At 42.1% G+C, this 18,160-nt stretch overlaps 1 protein-coding gene across 2 annotated transcripts in view; it reads left to right on the forward strand.

Annotated features, from left to right (window-relative positions):
• LOC109621537 (proteoglycan Cow) overlaps positions 1-18,160 on the forward strand; it is a 626,835-nt gene that overhangs the window by 598,821 nt on the left and 9,854 nt on the right. For both annotated transcript variants that reach the window (XM_062846230.1, XM_062846231.1), the window contains 2 exons: positions 10,892-11,281; positions 11,576-11,716. In XM_062846230.1, the coding sequence (XP_062702214.1) occupies positions 10,892-11,281; positions 11,576-11,716 (531 nt within the window). The remainder of the gene's footprint in view (positions 1-10,891; positions 11,282-11,575; positions 11,717-18,160) is intronic.

Raw genomic sequence — 18,160 nt, forward strand, 5'->3', positions numbered from 1 at the left:
TAGAGTGCATAAAAAAAATCTCAAATTTTGACTGTTTGTCAACCAATTATATGTGCATCATTGGTACAAATTTGGGCTCGATTGATTAATTTTTCGCAAAGTTAGAACCGTTCGGCTAAAACACTATTATTTAGACAACTCATTTTTGAACTGTCATATCTCGGAAACCAGTGAACCGAATTGAATGAATTTTTTAACGATTATCAACAATATATTGGTACTTAATACGACGTTATAAAATGTTATATTTTCTCACGGCGAATTAAGTTATACCGGATTGAAATTTTTACCCATATAGAGGAAAATAAGTCAAATTTACAATACCACACAAAAATTACTGAATGTGTTCTTCCTTCAATCTAAATAATCTCTAATATATCTGATTTGAGCCCATATAGCCGAGGCGGTAAACGCACGGGTATTCAGCATGAACATGCTGAGGGTGACGGGTTCGATTCCCGGTCGGTCCAGGATCTTTTCGTAAAGGAAATTTCCTTGACTTCCTTGGGCATAGAGTATCTTCGTGCCTGCCACACGATATACGCATGCAAAATGGTCATTGGCAGAGGAAGCTCTCAGTTAATAACTGTGGAAGTGCTCATAGAACACTAAGCTGAGAAGCAGGCTTTGTCCCAATGAGGACGTTACGCCAAGAAGAGAGAGAGAGATATCTGATTTGAGATAACTTGATAACAGAAGTGGAAAATCTTTGGATATCAACACTAAAATTTATTGATATTGATGTAAAAAAATTACATTTTTTCGAGAAAAATCGAAAAAGTGTCAATCTATGATAACTTTTTTCAATGTTTTAAAAGTACCTATGTTTTAATTGTTTGTGAAGCATTTACATATTGTTAGTGTACGTTCAAAATTTCATTCAATTCGGTTCACTGGTTTCCGAGATATAACAACTCAAAAATGAGTTGTCTGAAAAATTGTGTTTTACGCGAACAGTTCTAACTTTGCGAAATATTAATTAATCGAACCCAAATTTGTACCAATGATGCACGCTTAATAGGTTGACAAACAGTCAAAATTTGAGATTTTTTATGCGCTCTATGAAAAGTTATAGCTTGTTGAACTTTTTTGTGAGAGAAAAAAAAGTTGCCTATCCCAAACATTTTGGCCATCCCCTGTAGATCCGACGAATTACTCTCAACAAAGTTTTTGAAGAACCTTTAATAGTCCCGACGAGCAGCCTTTACCGTGACTTAAAACCGCTATACAGCCGCAAATAGAGCCTATGACAGACTGAGTTACCTGCGCAGTTATGAAGTAGCCAATTGTGGTTTTGAACTCAATAAACTTACGGGACAAACCCTATTCAACATTGCATCAGAACCTCAAATCCACAAATCTCAAGAAGCAATTTTCTTACAACAGTGTAATTTTATTTGGTTCTTGATCACTAAGCCATCGTGGTGCGCCTAGCGTTACATCTTAGGAGGGTTAAAATAATAAGATCCGGTGCACTGGATCAGCTGTTTCCTGTTTGTGATATGTGTGCGCTCAAAATCGCGAATAGGTGCAAAAGTCGACCATCTTGGGATTCTAACGAGCTTGCGCTTAAGCATAGTGAGCACAAATGACAATTTCGAATTGATACTCCGTGACCAGTCATACAATAGACAAATGAAAGCATTACTGTAATGATTATTCTCATATTGAAATTTTGAATAATAAAATGCTTAAAGCGAATACGCCACAGAAGTAAATACAAACTGAATATCTCACAGCATTTTCAAAGATTCTCATCTGTAGCAGTATGCTGCAATCAAGCTGTTCAAACAGAAGCTTGTTCAGATCAAAAGTATGCAAGACATCATCAATCAGATGAACAATTGAATGCCAAAGGTATTAGGAAGTTGGAATGCAAATTACATGATGTTTCTGCTCTTGGCGGGTTTGGGTACTGGTGACGGCATCGGCATGGTCGTCGTCCCGAAAGGAAGAAGTGCAATCAATGTAATTCGCTCTTCTGGTGTTTTACAATGTAACGCTATTACATTCAATCCGCCAACACGAGCGAGAAGCGCCAAACACAGCAGAATCCAATCCAAAATGCATTCCAATTTCGTTTCATCTCATCCACCCACTTCTTCTTCTTCTTCTTGGCGTAACGTCCTCACTGGGACAAAGCCTGCTTCTCAGCTTAGTGTTCTATGAGCACTTCCACAGTTATTAACTGAGAGCTTCCTCTGCCAATGACCATTTTGCATGTGTATATCGTGTGGCAGGCACGAAGATACTCTATGCCCAAGGAAGTCAAGGAAATTTCCTTTACGAAAAGATCCTGGACCGACCGGGAATCGAACCCGTCACCCTCAGCATGGTCATGCTGAATACCCGTGCGTTTACCGCCTCGGCTATATGGACCCACTTTCCGTCTTTTTGGTGAATAGAAAAGATCGACTCACTAGCTCTTTACATTCAGGACGGTTGGAGACAGGGGTTCTCAACCTGCTCCACGTCGGACACTATTCAACTAAACTTTAATATTATAATAAAACGTGTGTTCTTGGCTCCTATCACACGAAACATCCAATACAATGAAAGTGAATCAATCTCCGATTGAGAACCACTGTACCAGGAGGGAACATGTGATGATGACGATGATGATGCAGCTCGTGAATGTCGGAAAGTGTGTCAAAATCACCATTCCATCATCCCACAGTATGTAGTGGCAAACGGTACGAAGCATCCAGGATGTGAGACAACGGCAGAGAGCAAATGGCCACTCCAAAAAGTGGCCAAATGGTTCGGCGAGTGGTTGAATTCTAATTAAAAGCCAACCGTAAGCTTCGCTGGCCGTTCGTTGTCGTGTGCCAGAAACGTGTCCAATTCCACACCATGGCGTTTTTGGGGTTTTACGTTGAGATTTGCCTCCCATTGTACGGGGTGTGTTCCTCTTCTTCGGTTGGTTCGGTCCGGACTGGTCACTGCTGGGTCAGCCAGGCATGAAACGGTTATTCGCTTGTGAAAGCTGGTACACGAGCGCGGTTGGCTTCCTCCTGACCAGTGGCTTGATTTGTAGCCTTAATAGGCCTATGCCTGCAGAAAGCGCACTAATCCGAAAACTGGAGATTTGTGTTGCGTTGTCGGTCAAACTGGGATGGACCGGGGATGGGCATCGGTTGGGGATTGTCGGCTTGGCACTTCATAAATATAATTAAATTCTTGCACTCCGGACCAAACTGACCTGGAACAATTTCGTTTCATTTGGATTGAATAATGGTTGTGGTAACTGCGGAAGCTGGGCATTGCATCGCTCGGACTAAGGACTTTGCCATTATTGCATGTGTAGACCCATCAGAGTTATGTTTAGTTGCATTTTCTTGGAGGATGGAACCGAAGCAACCAGGAACAGCTTTCTGCGCTTGAGGAAAACATGTTTTATATGTAGATGTACATTAGGTTAGGTCATTCTGATCTTTTTCTCAGATCAATGTGACATCAGACATCAGACACACACTTTTGGCGTGGTAGGGAAGTGGAGCCATCTCGGTAGGGGTCATATTTTGGGCACTTTTCTGCTATAACTCAGCCAATTCTGAACCAATTGACACAAGTTTTTGAACGCGATGAGATACGTATAGAATCTAGCCGTGTACAAAATTTCAAGTCAATTGGTTTGGATTTGACTGAGTTATTGACTTGAGTGATTTGAGCTGCAGGGTGATAAAGGCCAAGTCGACAGCGTTTCCAAACCATTCGAAGAAGAAGCAAAACATCCTAGGAAAGTGCTATAAATACGAACGCTGTGGTCATATGCAGAAGAATTGTCACCACCGGGAAGCAAATTCAGCGTAGAGAATGCAGTCAGTACTATGGCATTTATGACGGGTTCAGTGACCACCTGGTTGGCGAGAACGCTGTTTTCGATATTTCGAAGAAGATTGCCAATCGCGTGGAAATCAAGGTTGCAACAGAAGGAGAAGCCATATGGTATATGCAGAGCCGTAGCGTGTTTAATCAAAATATTTCCCAAAATCATACCAGAATCATGGACATGGAGAAATACTAGGAAGAAATCCTGAAGAAATCTCTACATGAGTTTTTGTTGAAATCTCTGGAAAAATGCCTGCTGGAATTACTGAATGAAATCATGCTAAAATCTCTGGAGGAATTCTTGAAGGAATATCCGGAGGAATACCAGAATTCATGTAATAATTCTCTCATGAATTTTTGAAGCAGTTCCTGAAGAAATGCCGGAAAGAATGCATGTTAAAATGGAGAACCGTTGGAAGAGTTTCTCAAAGAAGAATTTTTTAAGGAAACCCTGAAAAAAATTCTTAAGGAATCCCTAGAGGATTTTCTAAAAAAATCCTGGAAGGTTTTATTAAGAAATCCCCGGAGGAATCCATGGAAGGAATTCAAAAGAAACCTTTGGAAAAAAATTGGATGAAATCAATGGCAGATTTTCTAACGGAATACCTGGAAAAAATTTAAAATAATTCTAAATTTATGATTTTCTGGAGGAATTTATGAGAAAAAAGAGTGATTCTAGCAGAAATTTATGGAACAATCTCCAATGAACATGGAACAATTTCGAAAGGAATCAATGGAATTTTGCAAGCGTTATGATAGTTTTTCTTAAAAAAGGCTGTAGAAGACATTCTAATGAAAACTGGTCGAATTTATAAAATAATCAATCGATGATTTTAAAAAAAAATCCTTGGAGAATTTCTAGAGAAATTCTCAGAGGCAACGAATCCCTGCAGAAGTTTCTGTAGGAATCCATGACACATTCTTAATCTTCATCCGTAATCCTTAAAGATATTGCTGCAGGAATTTCTATAAGAGTTTTAGAAGGAAACTTTGGAAGTTTTCTAAGGAAATTCATTGCAGATTTTGCAGGAGAAATCCAGGAAAAAATAGTGAAACAAGTATTGAGAAACAAACGTACAAATCCCATATTTTACTATTCTTGAAGGAATATGTGGAGAAATTTCTAAAGGCATCCTTGAAGAAAATCTCAGAAAGAGATTCTGCAGAATTTTCTTAAGAAAACTATGGAAGATCATCTGATAAAATCCTTTGAGAAGGATCCAACGGGCCAAATTAAGATTTTGCGTCACAGCCGCGGGCCGCAGGATAAAAAACTATAGTGAATATTGTATTAGAAGTGCTCTAACTTTTTTACTAAGATAAATTGGATATTGAAAAATCATAGATTTTTGGATAATTTCATCAAGTAGGTATCTCCTGAACTTCAATACTTTCAAACATCTCAGTTTGACCATTGAAAACATATTGAGAATCGGAAATTCTATCCAATTGTGAGTTATTTGTGTAGTATCGAATCACTACTACGAATTGCTACTTATTGCTGGATTATCTGCACACCATTTTCGAAATAATTTTGAACAATCAGTAACTTTATTCCAAAGTACTCTGCGAGCCGATTTCAAGATCTTCAAGGGCCGCAGTTTGAGCACCATTGATTTAAAACCCTCTAAATCAAAACAAATTTGCCAGCTGTCATTCAAAATTCCAATATGGCGGATTGTATGATCGAGCATATTGGATTACCTTCCTTTTACTTACCTTGACCGAGACTGCGAAATTCAAAATGAAGCCGAGGCCATTGATGAAGGTCAAGACCCAGACGCAGAATCGCAGAAAAAGCGCTCCCTTGTCCACAAAAAATAGCGGTTCCGGTGGAAATTGTCGTCGAGGAATAGCGAACGGGAACGCTGGTTCCTCGGTAAGCCATTTAACCCGGGAGCGGTCGCATCGTGTACTGAGTACACGCACCATGAAAAATTCACGCATTTGGTACACAGCGTGAACGCGGCGTCGCTGCAGATAGTCAAAGACGCGACTGCTCGAAGGTTAATTACTTCATCGGATATACAGCTGTGTCTGGTGGACTGATATCTGTAGATGTACCCATATGTACCTGAATCCTACGACGAGATGTCCAACCGTGCTGACCGAGTCATATGGAATGCTGCCGGATGAGACGAGTTGCATTCCATGGCGGACAACAAGGACTGACGAATTTTTAACTGTCCGAAGGTAGTGAAGGGTTTCCCGACTGAAGGTTGATGCGTTTGGCAATGCGGTCAAATACCTACATGGTAAGATTGATGGTGAAAGGATTCCTACAGAAAGCTGAAGTCAACTACGAGGAGACATTGGCTCCAGTCGCAATATTTGCCACCATCAGGATGGTTTTCGTGGCTGACGTGCAGCAATATTCCCCTTCCATCAAATGGACGTCAAGCCAGCGCTCTTGCATGAAGACCTGAAAGAAGAACTGTATTTGGCAATTCCTTATGGTTTGACAGCATCCCCTACACGCTCCCGTCAGAATACCCATTTTTTCATTGCTATGTCTGTCACTCTTCAAGAGGCTCCATTTAAAAATACCTATTAAAGAGTTGGGCCGCCGAACTTGAAAAGTCACTATAGGCACTCAAACGATGCCAGAATTGCTGGAACGAGAAGTGCAGCAATCGATTGCTGAGCCTGAGATTCCACACATCGCGACATGACTTCTGGCTCTGGTGGAGGTAGTACCATGACATCTGGTGGTCAAGGAGACGAGGAGTACATCATGTTTCCAAGACACTTATGGAGAAGAGTCTGGCTGTTTCCAGGGACGGTAGAGAAACCCAGGAACCATATTACCGCGAGCTTCTGGGAACAATTATGTACGTAATGCTGTGTACTATCGATTTGCTTCGACGTTACCAAAAGAATCCATCCATGGTCACACGATCACTTCATAAGTGGATGGTCATGGGTTCGATCCCAGCCCCGGTACTTTTATTGTTTCGTCAGCTGTTCTTCCTCCCGGATGCGGCTGCCACTAACCCTCTTCTGAGCTAATATATAGCTCTAATAATTTGATATCGGCAACTTATAATGAACCGTCAATCGGAATGGAAAAGGAGCAAGAGCCACACATCAACACGACCGGTGAATACCACCCCCTTCCGCTGCATTTCACTGCGTTTGATGACGGACCTGCTCTTCGATAAAGCCATCAACGTCCAGGTGTTCTTCTTGATCGGCCGGCGGGTATTCCACCTTCATTGCCATCTTCCAGCGTATGGAGTATTCCTGTACGTACCCTTTGGTATCGAACTCACACATACATACCTACATGCATACAATTATTTTCTCAACATCACGTTTAAGATAAGACATAATTAACAATAGTACGCCACAATATTCGACTTGTGGCTGTCGCTCTCCATCCTCGGTCACGCGCAATGCTCGCCAAGTCACGCTCCACCTGGTCCGCCCATCGTGCTCTCTGCGCTCCACGCCTACTTGTGCTCACCGGATCAGTCGTGAACACCAACTTTGCAGGGTTTGCTGTCCGGCATTCTTGCAACAATCCCTGTCCACCGTATTATTCCGGCTTTGGACATCTTCTGGATGCTGGGATCGCCGTAAAGTGCAGCGAGTTCGTGGTTCATCATTCTCCGCCACACACAGTTACCCTGCACACCGCCGAAGATCGTCCTTAGCACGCGTCGCTCGAAAACTCCGATTGCCTGCAGGTCCTCCTCAAACATCGTCCATGTCTCGTGTCCGTAGAGGACCACTGATCATATTCGCGTTTTGTACATGGTGCATTTGGTGCGTGGGTGAATCTTTTTAGACCCCAGCTACTTCTGGAACCCGTAGTAGGCCCGACTTCCGCTGATGATGCACCTTCGAATTTCACGACTGACATTGTTGTCAGCCACCACTAAGGACCCAAGGTAGACGAATTCCTCCACCACATCGAAGGTATCCCCGTCTATTGTAACATTACTGCCCAGACGGATCCGGTCGTGTTCGGTTCCACCAGCATGTACTTTGTTTTTGAGACATTCTCCACCAGCAGTCCTTTACTGCTTCGCGCTTCAGGCGGGTGTACAGCTCTGCCACCGTTTCAAATGTTCTGGTGATAATGTCCATGTCGTCCGCAGCAAAGCACACAAATGAGAATCGTTCCCCGGCTGTAGAGCCCGGCTCGTCACATCGCACCATCCAGAGCGATGTTGATGAGTAGGCATGAGAGTCCGTCACCTTGTCGCAGTTCCCAGCGAGATTCGAGTGAACTGGACAGTTCACCCGAAACCATTACCCAGTTTTGCACACCGTCCATTGTTGCTTTAATCAGTCCAGTCAGCTTCCCAGGAAAGCCGTTTTCGTCCAAGATTTTCCATAGCTCTGCGCGGTCACTACTGTTGTATGCCGCCTTGAAGTCGATGATCAGGTGATGCGTTGGGAATCGGTATTCACAGCATTTCTGGAGGATTTGCCCTACGGTGAAGATCTGTTGCGTTGTCGACCGGCCGTCGATGAAGCCAGCTTGATACCTTCCCACGAACTCATTTGTTTTAGGTGACAGACGACGGAAGATGATCTGGGATAGCACTTTGTAGACAGCATTCAAAATAGTGATCGCTCTGAAGTTCTCACATTCCAAATGGTCGCCTTTCTTGTGAATGGGGCAGATTAATCTTGCCCCTTTCTTCCACTCCTCCGGTAGCAGTTTGGTTTCCCAGATCCTGACTATCAGCCGGTGCAGACAGGAGGCCAACTATTCTAGGCCCATCTTGATGAGTTCAGCTGCGATACCATCCTTACCAGCTGCTTTGTTAGTTTTGAGCTGATGAATGACATCCTTAACTTCCCTCAGCGTGGGAGTTGGTTCATTTTTGTCCTCCGCTGCACTGGGGTCGTCGTTTCCTCCGTTGCCGTGGTCTCCCGTGACTACGTTCTCCACGCCATTCAGGTGCTGATCGAAGTGCTGCTTCCATCTTGCGATCACCTCACGTTCGTCCGTCAAGAGGCCTCCGTCCTTATCCCTGCACATTTTGACTCGTGGCACGAAGCCGTTGCGGGATGCGTTGAGCTTCTGGTAGAACTTCCGTGTTTCTTGAGAACGGCACAGCAGTTCCATTTCTTCGCACTCCGCTTCTTCCAGGCGGCACTTTTTCTCCCGAAAGAGGCGGGTCTGCAGTTTCCGGTTCTGATTGTAACGTTCCACGTTTTGCCGGGTCTCTTGCTGCAGCGTTACGGACCGCGCTGCGTACTTCTCCTTCAAAACCATTCTGCACTCTTCGTTCCGTCGCACCGTTCGTTCCGTCGATTCAGTTGCCAGACCCGATGGTGCTCTCGACTGCGTCGTTGATGGCTGCTTTTATTGTACTCCAGCAATCCTCTAGAGGGGCTTCATCGAGCACGCCCTCGTCTGACAACGCTGCCTTGCGATTCTGCGCGTATGTTTAGGCGACATCCGATTGCTTCAGTCGCTCAAGGTTGTACCGTGGCGGTCGCCGGTACCGTACATTATTGATAATGGAAAGCTTTGGGCGCAATGTGACCATCACCTGATAGTGGTCGAGGTCGATGTTAGCGCCAAGATAGGTTTTGATGTCGATAATGTCGGAGAAGTGCCGTCCGTCAATCATAACGTGGTCGATTTGTGATTCCGTCTGCTGTGGTGATCTCCAGGTGTAACGATAAGGGAGACTGTGTTGGAAAAAGGTGTGCCATGCGTTTAGGTCACCTATGATGATCTTGACGTCGTGGCTTGGGCAGCGGTCATACTCGCGTTCGAGCTGCGCGTAAAATGCGTCTTTGTCATCATCAGTGCTTCCGGAGTGAGGGCTGTTCACGTTTATTATGCTGAAGTTGAAGAATCGGCCCTTGATCCTCAACCTGCACATTCTTTCGTCGATCGGCCACCAACCGATCACGCGCCTCTGCATCTCGTCGAACTCACACATGTTGCCCAACAAAAAAATGCGGTTCCGGGTCATGCGCTTGCATCTGAATCGAAGAACGATTGATTCTCATTGCTGGCGTAAAATTGGTCACCATTTAGCAGGAAAAAATCCTATCTCTGTTATCGTTGATTTTAGAAGTTTTGGTGTCTTGAGGGAAGTTGTTTGCATTCGCTTGCTGCATCTTTTCCAAAAAAAAATGATTAGGATGGTCCTCGTCTTAACTCAAGTCTGGAATAGAACTTGTTAATGTTAAGTCAAATGCGATCGAGTTCGGCAAAGTTGTAGGCAATGCTATTTCGAGCAACTTTGCCGAAGACACCTTTTATCAGCTTTTACCTTACTCTTAATTTTAACGTAGTAGGTTAATTTTAAGTTTTGACTTAGGGTGATCCCTACAAGAACGGGGTTTTCACAATAACTTTTTCATTTGTTTTTTTTTTTATGATGATTAAGTTCCAGTGCGTAGAAGAAGAGCGTTTCTTCTACCGCTATTGCGAATCCACTTTAGAAATTCAAAATTATCAATTTGCGCGGCAATTTTGAGCGGCAAAGTAATGTTTGTGCATCATGTATTGATTCCTATGGCAATACTATTGAACATTTTGAGACAAATTTTAATGTGATTACAGTTGGTTGTTGTATTTTATGTATGGTTGCAGTTATAGAGAAATCCAATCGCGTCCAGCTGTCATCACGATTTGATTATGTACTATAGTCTGCCATGGAATCAATAAGTACTATGCTTTATATTACATACTAGATTTTAAGCTACATAGCACTTCTATTGGCATAAGTAAACTCTATTGCGCTAGGTGATATCAAGATTATGTATTATTATAATACATGAACAATAATTCATACTCACATGTGGAACAACCAATTATTACCTTCCTCCTGTATGAAGCACATTCCAATGATAGTCCTCCACAATGCTGCATCGTCGAATTGAATAGGTGATAATTTGTGCTTAACCTATACGCAGCACTTCCTCATGCATTACTCAGGACTCCACTCCTCCCTCTGGAACATATAATAACTCAATCCTTTATGATTAATTTCTAACACACATACAAGGTGATACATTCATCACACGCGACTGACCTCATTTCACATTTATGAACTTTACCACCCACCGCCCCCACTCGCAGGCTACCCGATGAAATCTATCGAGTGCAAACCGCAGCAGCTGACCGCCATCGGTAACCGACTGCTCGATTGGTTCTCGGTCATCATGGCCGACAGCAAGAAGCGCCGCCAGCACCAGCAGCAGAAGAACAAGGTCCACTTCCCGGCCGCGTGCAAACTGGAGGCCCGCTGGATGTTCGGCCACCTGGATCTGAACAACGACGGCGAGCTTTCGTCGCAGGAGCTGTACGACTTGGAACACGACCAGAACGAGCGCTGCATCAAACCGTTCATCGACACGTGCGACCTGGACCAGGACAATACGATCGATCCGCGAGAATGGTGCCGCTGCTTCGAGAAGACCGACCGGCCGTGTGCCGCCGTCCGAAGGCGTCTGGGAACTGATTTGAATGGTGAGTTGTAGGGATCGTGGGAAGGCAAATAGTCAAGTAGGGTCTTGTACCATTTGGGCAGGTGTTCCTATTTTGGGCACTTGCCGCTATAACTAAGTTAATTTCAAACTGATTGATTTGAATTTTTGTATAGATTTAGGCACGCACACAATATCTAACTCTATACAAAAATTCAAATCAATCGGTTTGAAATTGACTTAGTTATAGCGGCAAGTGCCCAAAATAGGAACACCTGCCCAAATGGTACAAGACCCTAGGTAAATCTGGATTTATAACGCGTGCGTTTCTTTGCAGGATCAGGATATGCACCGGATTGCGACAGTCAAGGATTCTATAAGCCGACTCAGTGCCACCAGGCTGTTGGGGTGTGCTGGTGCGTGGATGAGCATGGTGTTGAGTTCGCTAACACGCGTACTCGCGGAAAGCCCAATTGCGGTGAGTGATTACACTAGTTTACAGCATTTTTTATCTAATTCGGTAAACTGATGATCATTTTATGTTTAAAATCATGCCCTGAGTCCGAAAACGTGAAGAAAAAAAAAATTCTACTTTCCATACCTACGCTACAAGGCTGGTGATTTGAAATAGATTTTTTATTCTATTTTTAAGCAAAGTTGCACATAACTGTAGATGTAGACAGACCAGACCGATCAGACTAAGGCCTGGGTGGCCTCTGCTTTACATAGTAGCCGTCTCCATTCCACTCGGTCCATGGCTGTGTGTCTCCAGTTCCACATTCTGCGTAGGGTCCGCAGCCGGGATACCTTAACATGTAATGAGCATGTTAAGGTATCCCGGCTCCGATACCAGCTCCGATTGAGCTGACATTTTTAATGTAATTCGCTAATATTTTATTTTGTACAATGGTCATTGTATGTACAATGAAAAAAATATTTCAAAATGGTTTTTTTTTAGTAGGGCTTGCATGACATTGTCGATTTTTCTTCGTCGATCCTCTCTTTGAGTTATGGGCATTTTTTTATTATTATACAAATTGGGCCGAAGGGTCTCAGATTTTAATGAATATTTTTCCACAGGCTGGGCTCATAAATATATGAACAAAAAAAAATTGAGAAAAATTCAGGGTCGCCTATTTTCCCGGAAAACTCAGACCGATCGGGAATCTAACCCGACACCCATATAGCCGAGGCGGTAAACGCACGGGTATTCAGCATGACCATGCTGAGGGTGACGGGTTCGATTCCCGGTCGGTCCAGGATCTTTTCGTAAAGGAAATTTCCTGGACTTCCTTGGGCATAGAGTATCTTCGTGCCTGCCACACGATATACACATGCAAAATGGTCATTGGCAGAGGAAACTCTCAGTTAATAACTGTGGAAGTGCTCATAGAACACTAAGCTGAGAAGCAGGCTTTGTCCCAGTGAGGACGTTACGCCAAGAAGAGGAGAGGAGGAACCCGACACCCTCAGCATGGTCATGCTGAATACCCGTGCGTTTACCGCCTCGGCTATATGGGCCCTTGTGTTACACAGAATATGAATTCCCAATATGGGGTTTCAATATGCTGTGGTGCTAACATCGCCAAGTAATTTTTTTTTTAAAGTTTTTATAAATTGGCCAGTTGATTATTATCGAGCCCTGAAGAAGGTCCGATCCGAGGACCGAAACGTCGGCGAAGATAAGAAACAATCAACGCTAGAACCAAAGACTGCCTAAGCCGAAATCCGAAATTGTAAATCGCCAAGTACATACTTAACTTTGGGAATCTGGAGGAGGCTTTGATAAACGTATCGTATAACTGGCAGTTTGAGTGTTCGACTCTTTGCATGCACTGAATGTTGAATTTTTCGGCTAAGCAGTCAACAAACTCTTTCAACAAATCATTTGGTTAGTTTAACAGACACAGAACGAACAAAAATTTTTCCTTTGAAGATGACAAGAAACATTGTCGAAACGTAAAGAAACGCATACCAGGAACCTAAGTATTATCAAACATGCATGAACTTAAACTCTTTTTGACATTTCACACCGTCTTCTGCCAGACGCTGAACAGACTGAATACCACCATATAACCACCATATAACAGACAACACACAGAAGTTAGTTAGGATTTTTTCGTTTCACGAAAAGTTTCTTCAGAGTCTTACTCCATGACTTACTACATATACAACTAAACGTTTAACTCCTCTAATTGCATGACCACGAAGCCCACAAAATAAAAAAATGAGCTAATTAAGCACGGCAGACCCCCTTGGGCTGATCATATAACACAGATGCCGGAGAAATGACAAGTGAATATAATGTTTATAAAACTAAGAAGAGACCATCGGGTATGTGACAGGTCACGCACGATGCCTTATTGTTTGCAGTTCGGGATGATCAACAAAATTATGCTCTGAATATACCTCATTTGATAGAAAATCTTCAAACTTGATTTATTTCAATTTTCACCGATAGAATATTTTGAACAAATGCTTTTCTGAAAAGTTAGACCATAAGCTGAAACCTAATGAAAAAAGATTTTAGGTGCATGCAAGTTCGATAATATTTAGGTTCCTGGTATGCGTGCAGCTCCATCCGATACTACGGAAGTTTTAACACAAACACGAATCAAATAAATCATTTATTTTGCACTCCAGGATTTTTCTAAAAAAAAAAGAGTGGGGTAAACCGGGCCCGCTACACTGATTCCCAGCATCGTGCGGCGAATGACCCCCTCCTTGTTTGCAACTGTAGAGTTTTTTGCAGTTTGTGTCAAAATTTCATTCGAATCCATCCACTCCGAGCAGAGATATTGAATTTATTCGCGTTTTATACCTACTTTTTTCCCATTGTGCATTGAGTGGGAGTGTGGGAATAAACAATGTAAACCTCTTCCTGTAATTATTCAGTGTCTTACCATGACACACGCATGGGCGTAGCCAGAGAGGGCAGGGGAAGCCGTCAACTGAAGTTCTTTTAGGTGTTTCTGAAAGAGTTCCTCCAGAGATTTCTTCAGGGATCTCTCTATATATTTCTTAAAGAATTTCACAAGAGATTGATCCAACAATTCAATCTGGAATAATTCCAAGTATTTTACCAGAGATTAGCTTAAAATTAATCCAGGATTTCCTTAAAACATAGTACAAAACATTATTTTGGGAGTCCATCTAAAGATTCCAACAAGTCTAAAAATTATTGCAGACGAGGATTCCTTCAAATTGTTTCCTACAGAAATTCTTCCAGTAATTTGTTAGGAAATCTTTCCTGGAACTTTCCTAAGGAACTCCTCATGGGATTACTTCCGGGATTCCTCAAGATTTTTCTTCAAGAATTTCTCCAGGGATTTATCCGGGAATACCTTCTATGTTTTTTTTTCTGGTACAACTTCAGGGATTATTTTGAAAATGCCTCCGAAAATTCCTCCAAGAACACTTTTAGGAATTCCTTCAGGAGTTCTCTTCTCTTGGAATTCTTTCAGGAACTCCTCCAGGAATTAATTCAAAATCTTCTCCAGGGACTGTCAAGGGAATCCCTGGAATTGCTTCCAGGATTCCTCCGGGGGCTTCTTCAGGAACTCCTGCAGGGATTCCTTCAGGAAAATGCTACAGGGATTTCTTAAGGAGTTCCTCCACTCTTCTTAGAGTTGCTTCAGGATTTCTCCAAGGATTCCACCAGCAATTTCTTCCTGGGATTCCTCCATGAATTTCTTCAAAGATTCCTTCAGGAATTATTCCAGGGATTCCTCTGGGAATTGCTGCAGGGATTCCCCTAAAAATTCATCCAAGATTTCCTCCAGAAATTCTTCTTCAAATTTCTCCAGGAGTATTTCTAGAGATTCCTCCGTTAATCCTATAATTCTTCTTCAAATTTCTCCAGGAGTATTTCTAGAGATTCCTCCGATAATCCTATAATTCTATAAAGATATCCTCCAGGGATTCCTCTAAAAAAATCAGGGCTTAACTCGGGAATTCCTTCTGTGATTCTTTCTGGAACAACTTATTTTAAAAAATCCTCCAAAGATTCTTCCAGGAACTCTTCTAAGGACTCTTCCAGGAATTCCTTCCTGTATTTCTCAAGGAACTCCGTCAGGAGTTAATTCAGAACTTCCTCCAGGAACTGTTCAGGGATTCCCTCAGTAAATCCTCTTGAAATTGCTTTAGGGATTCCTTCTCCTACAGGAATTCCTCCAAAGATTTCACCATGAATTATTCAGGGAATCCTCCAAGAATTCCACCAGGAATTCTCCTAGCCATTTGTCCAGGAAATTTTCCAGGCATTCTTTCAGGGATTCCTCCTTAGATTCTTGCAGAGATTTCTCCAGGAATTTCTTCAGGGATTCATCAAGAAATTTCACCAGGAATTAATCAAGGAATTCCATCATAAATTATGTCGGCAATTCATCCAGGAATTTCTTCAGGAAATCCATCAAAGATTCCATCAGCAATTCTTCCAAAAATTTCTCTAGAAATACCTTCTGGAATTTTTTTTAAAGAATTCCTTCAAGAATCCTTCCACATTTCCTCCAGGAAGTGATCCAGGAGTTGCGCTAAAAATTCCTTCAGGAACTTTTTCAGGGATTTTCCAGGGATTTCTCCACGAATTTCTCCAAGGATTCCTCCAGAGATTCCTTCAGAAATTCTTTCGTGGATTTCTCCAGGAATTCCTCCAGAAATTTCTCTAGAAATTCCTCCGGAAATTTCTCAGGGGTTTTTTTTAGAAATTTCTCTAGAGATTCATCCAGTAATTGTTGCAAAAATTCCTCCAGATATTCTTCCAGGAATTTCTTCAATGATTCCTCCAGCAGTTTCCAAAGGAAAACCTCCAGGAATTTCTCCAGGAATTCCTCCTGGATTTTATCCAGAAATTATTCAAGGAATTCCTCAAGGAGTTACTCCAAGATTTTCTTCAGGAATTCCTCCAGCAATTTCTCTAGTAATTGATCAAGGAATCGCTCCTGAACATCCTTCAGAAATTATGTCAACAATTTCTCCATGATTTTTTCCAGAAAATCTTCTGAGGATTTTTTCAGAAAATCTTGAAAGGATTTTTTTTTTCAGAAATTCTTCCAGGAAACTCTTCAGGAATACCCTTAGAAACGTTTCAGGGATTTCTTCAGGAATTTCTCCTGAGATTCCTTCATGAATTCAGGGATTCCTCTACGAATTTCTTGTGGGATTCTTCCAGGTTACCCCTCGACGATTCCCCCAGGAAATCCTCCAGCAGTTCCTCTAAGGATTCTTCCAGCAAATCCTCTTGGGATTTCTTCAGAAATTCTTCCAGGAAATGTCAGGGGGAATACCTTAAAGATATTTTCAGGGATTCCTCCGGGTATTCCTCCAGGAATTTCTATCAAGATTCCTCCAGGGACTTCTTTACAAATCTCTTCAAGGATTCCCCCATGGATTATTTCAAGGATTCCTTCGAGGCTTTTTCCAGGAATTTCCCCATAAATTTCACTAGGAATTCCTCCAGGATTTTCTCAAGGGATTGGTTTTTTTTAGAAATAGATAAATAATAGAATAGAAATAGAAATCTCCCAGAATTCCTCTAGAAATTCATCCAGTAATTCTTTCAATAATTCCTGTAGTGATTCCTCCAGGAAATCCATCATTGATTCCTCCAGCAATTCCCACAGGAATACCTCTAGGAATTCTTCCAGGCATACCTCCAGGATTTTATCCAGGAATTTCTCCAGGAACTCCTCCATGAATTCCTCTAGGAATTACCCCAGGAATTTCTTCAGAGAATCCTCCAGGAATTTCTCCTGGACATCCTTCAAAAAATTATGTCAGGAATTCTTTTAGGCATTTCTCCAGGAATTTATCCTGAGATTCCATAAGAAATTGCTTCAGGGATTCCTCCAGAGATTTCTCCATGAATTTCTCCGGGGATTTTCCCAGGGGATTCCTCCAGGAAATCCTCCAGTAGTTTCTGGAAAATTCCAAAAACAGGGACCGAATTCGAGACCCCACGATAGGTAGGAGTTAGAATGTGGAAATCTTTTAAGGATTGACGAATCAATCATAAAAAATAATAATACTACAATTTGTTATTTATTCATCAACAGTGCTCGTGATTGCAAAATGACATACAATTTGTGATTTTTGTCATTGGAACACGGTAGAAGTATTGACCGTTTATTCAAATTATTGGAAAATCCACATATCCATTTTTCAGTTATCAATTTTTAATATAAAATTTACATTTTGTTTTTCATTTTGCCAAATTCGCAATATTTTTCTTTACCGTGGTACATCCAAATAACTACTGTACCATAAATTTATAATAACAGCCCGCATAGATTTTATTTATGTAGCCAAATTAATTTTATGTAAGAAGCTTTGAGTTCAGAGTTATTTATAACAAAAGCATAAAATCGTCTTAGAAACCTTCTTGCAGCATATGTTCATAATTCGATCATTGCATTAACCACATATTATAAATAGTAACGCAAACATTCCCGAGAAAACTAATAGCCCACAACAAATATCTACATTGTGGAGCGGACCTGGTGTGATGGTTAGAACACTTGACTATCACGCCGAGGACCTGGGATCGAATCCCACTCCCGACAAACTCGCAAAATGTGAGCTCTTCCTTCGGAAGGGAAGTAAAGCGTGGGTCCCGAGATGAACTAGCCTAGGGCTAAAAATCTCGTTAATACAGATAAAAAAAAATTCTACATTCACTGTCTTCCATTTTCTCAGTACCCGCGTGCATTCGTTTCGCTCTCTGTGGAGTAGATGGTTAGATCTGCTGTTAAATTTCAAGCCCTGTTACGTACTTGGTTACGTACTGTAGGTGATATTTTATTTTCGAGCCCTACTTAGCAGCGTTCTCACTTGTCTGTTTGGGGCTCTATTTTACGTTAAAACGCTTGATGGAGCCCATAAGTGGGCTTAGTCTAAGGGTCGATTTGTACCGCAAGGTACCGCT

The sequence above is a fragment of the Aedes albopictus genome, chromosome 1 (assembly GCF_035046485.1).
Source record: "Aedes albopictus strain Foshan chromosome 1, AalbF5, whole genome shotgun sequence".
NCBI classification, from domain to species: Eukaryota; Metazoa; Arthropoda; class Insecta; order Diptera; family Culicidae; genus Aedes; species Aedes albopictus.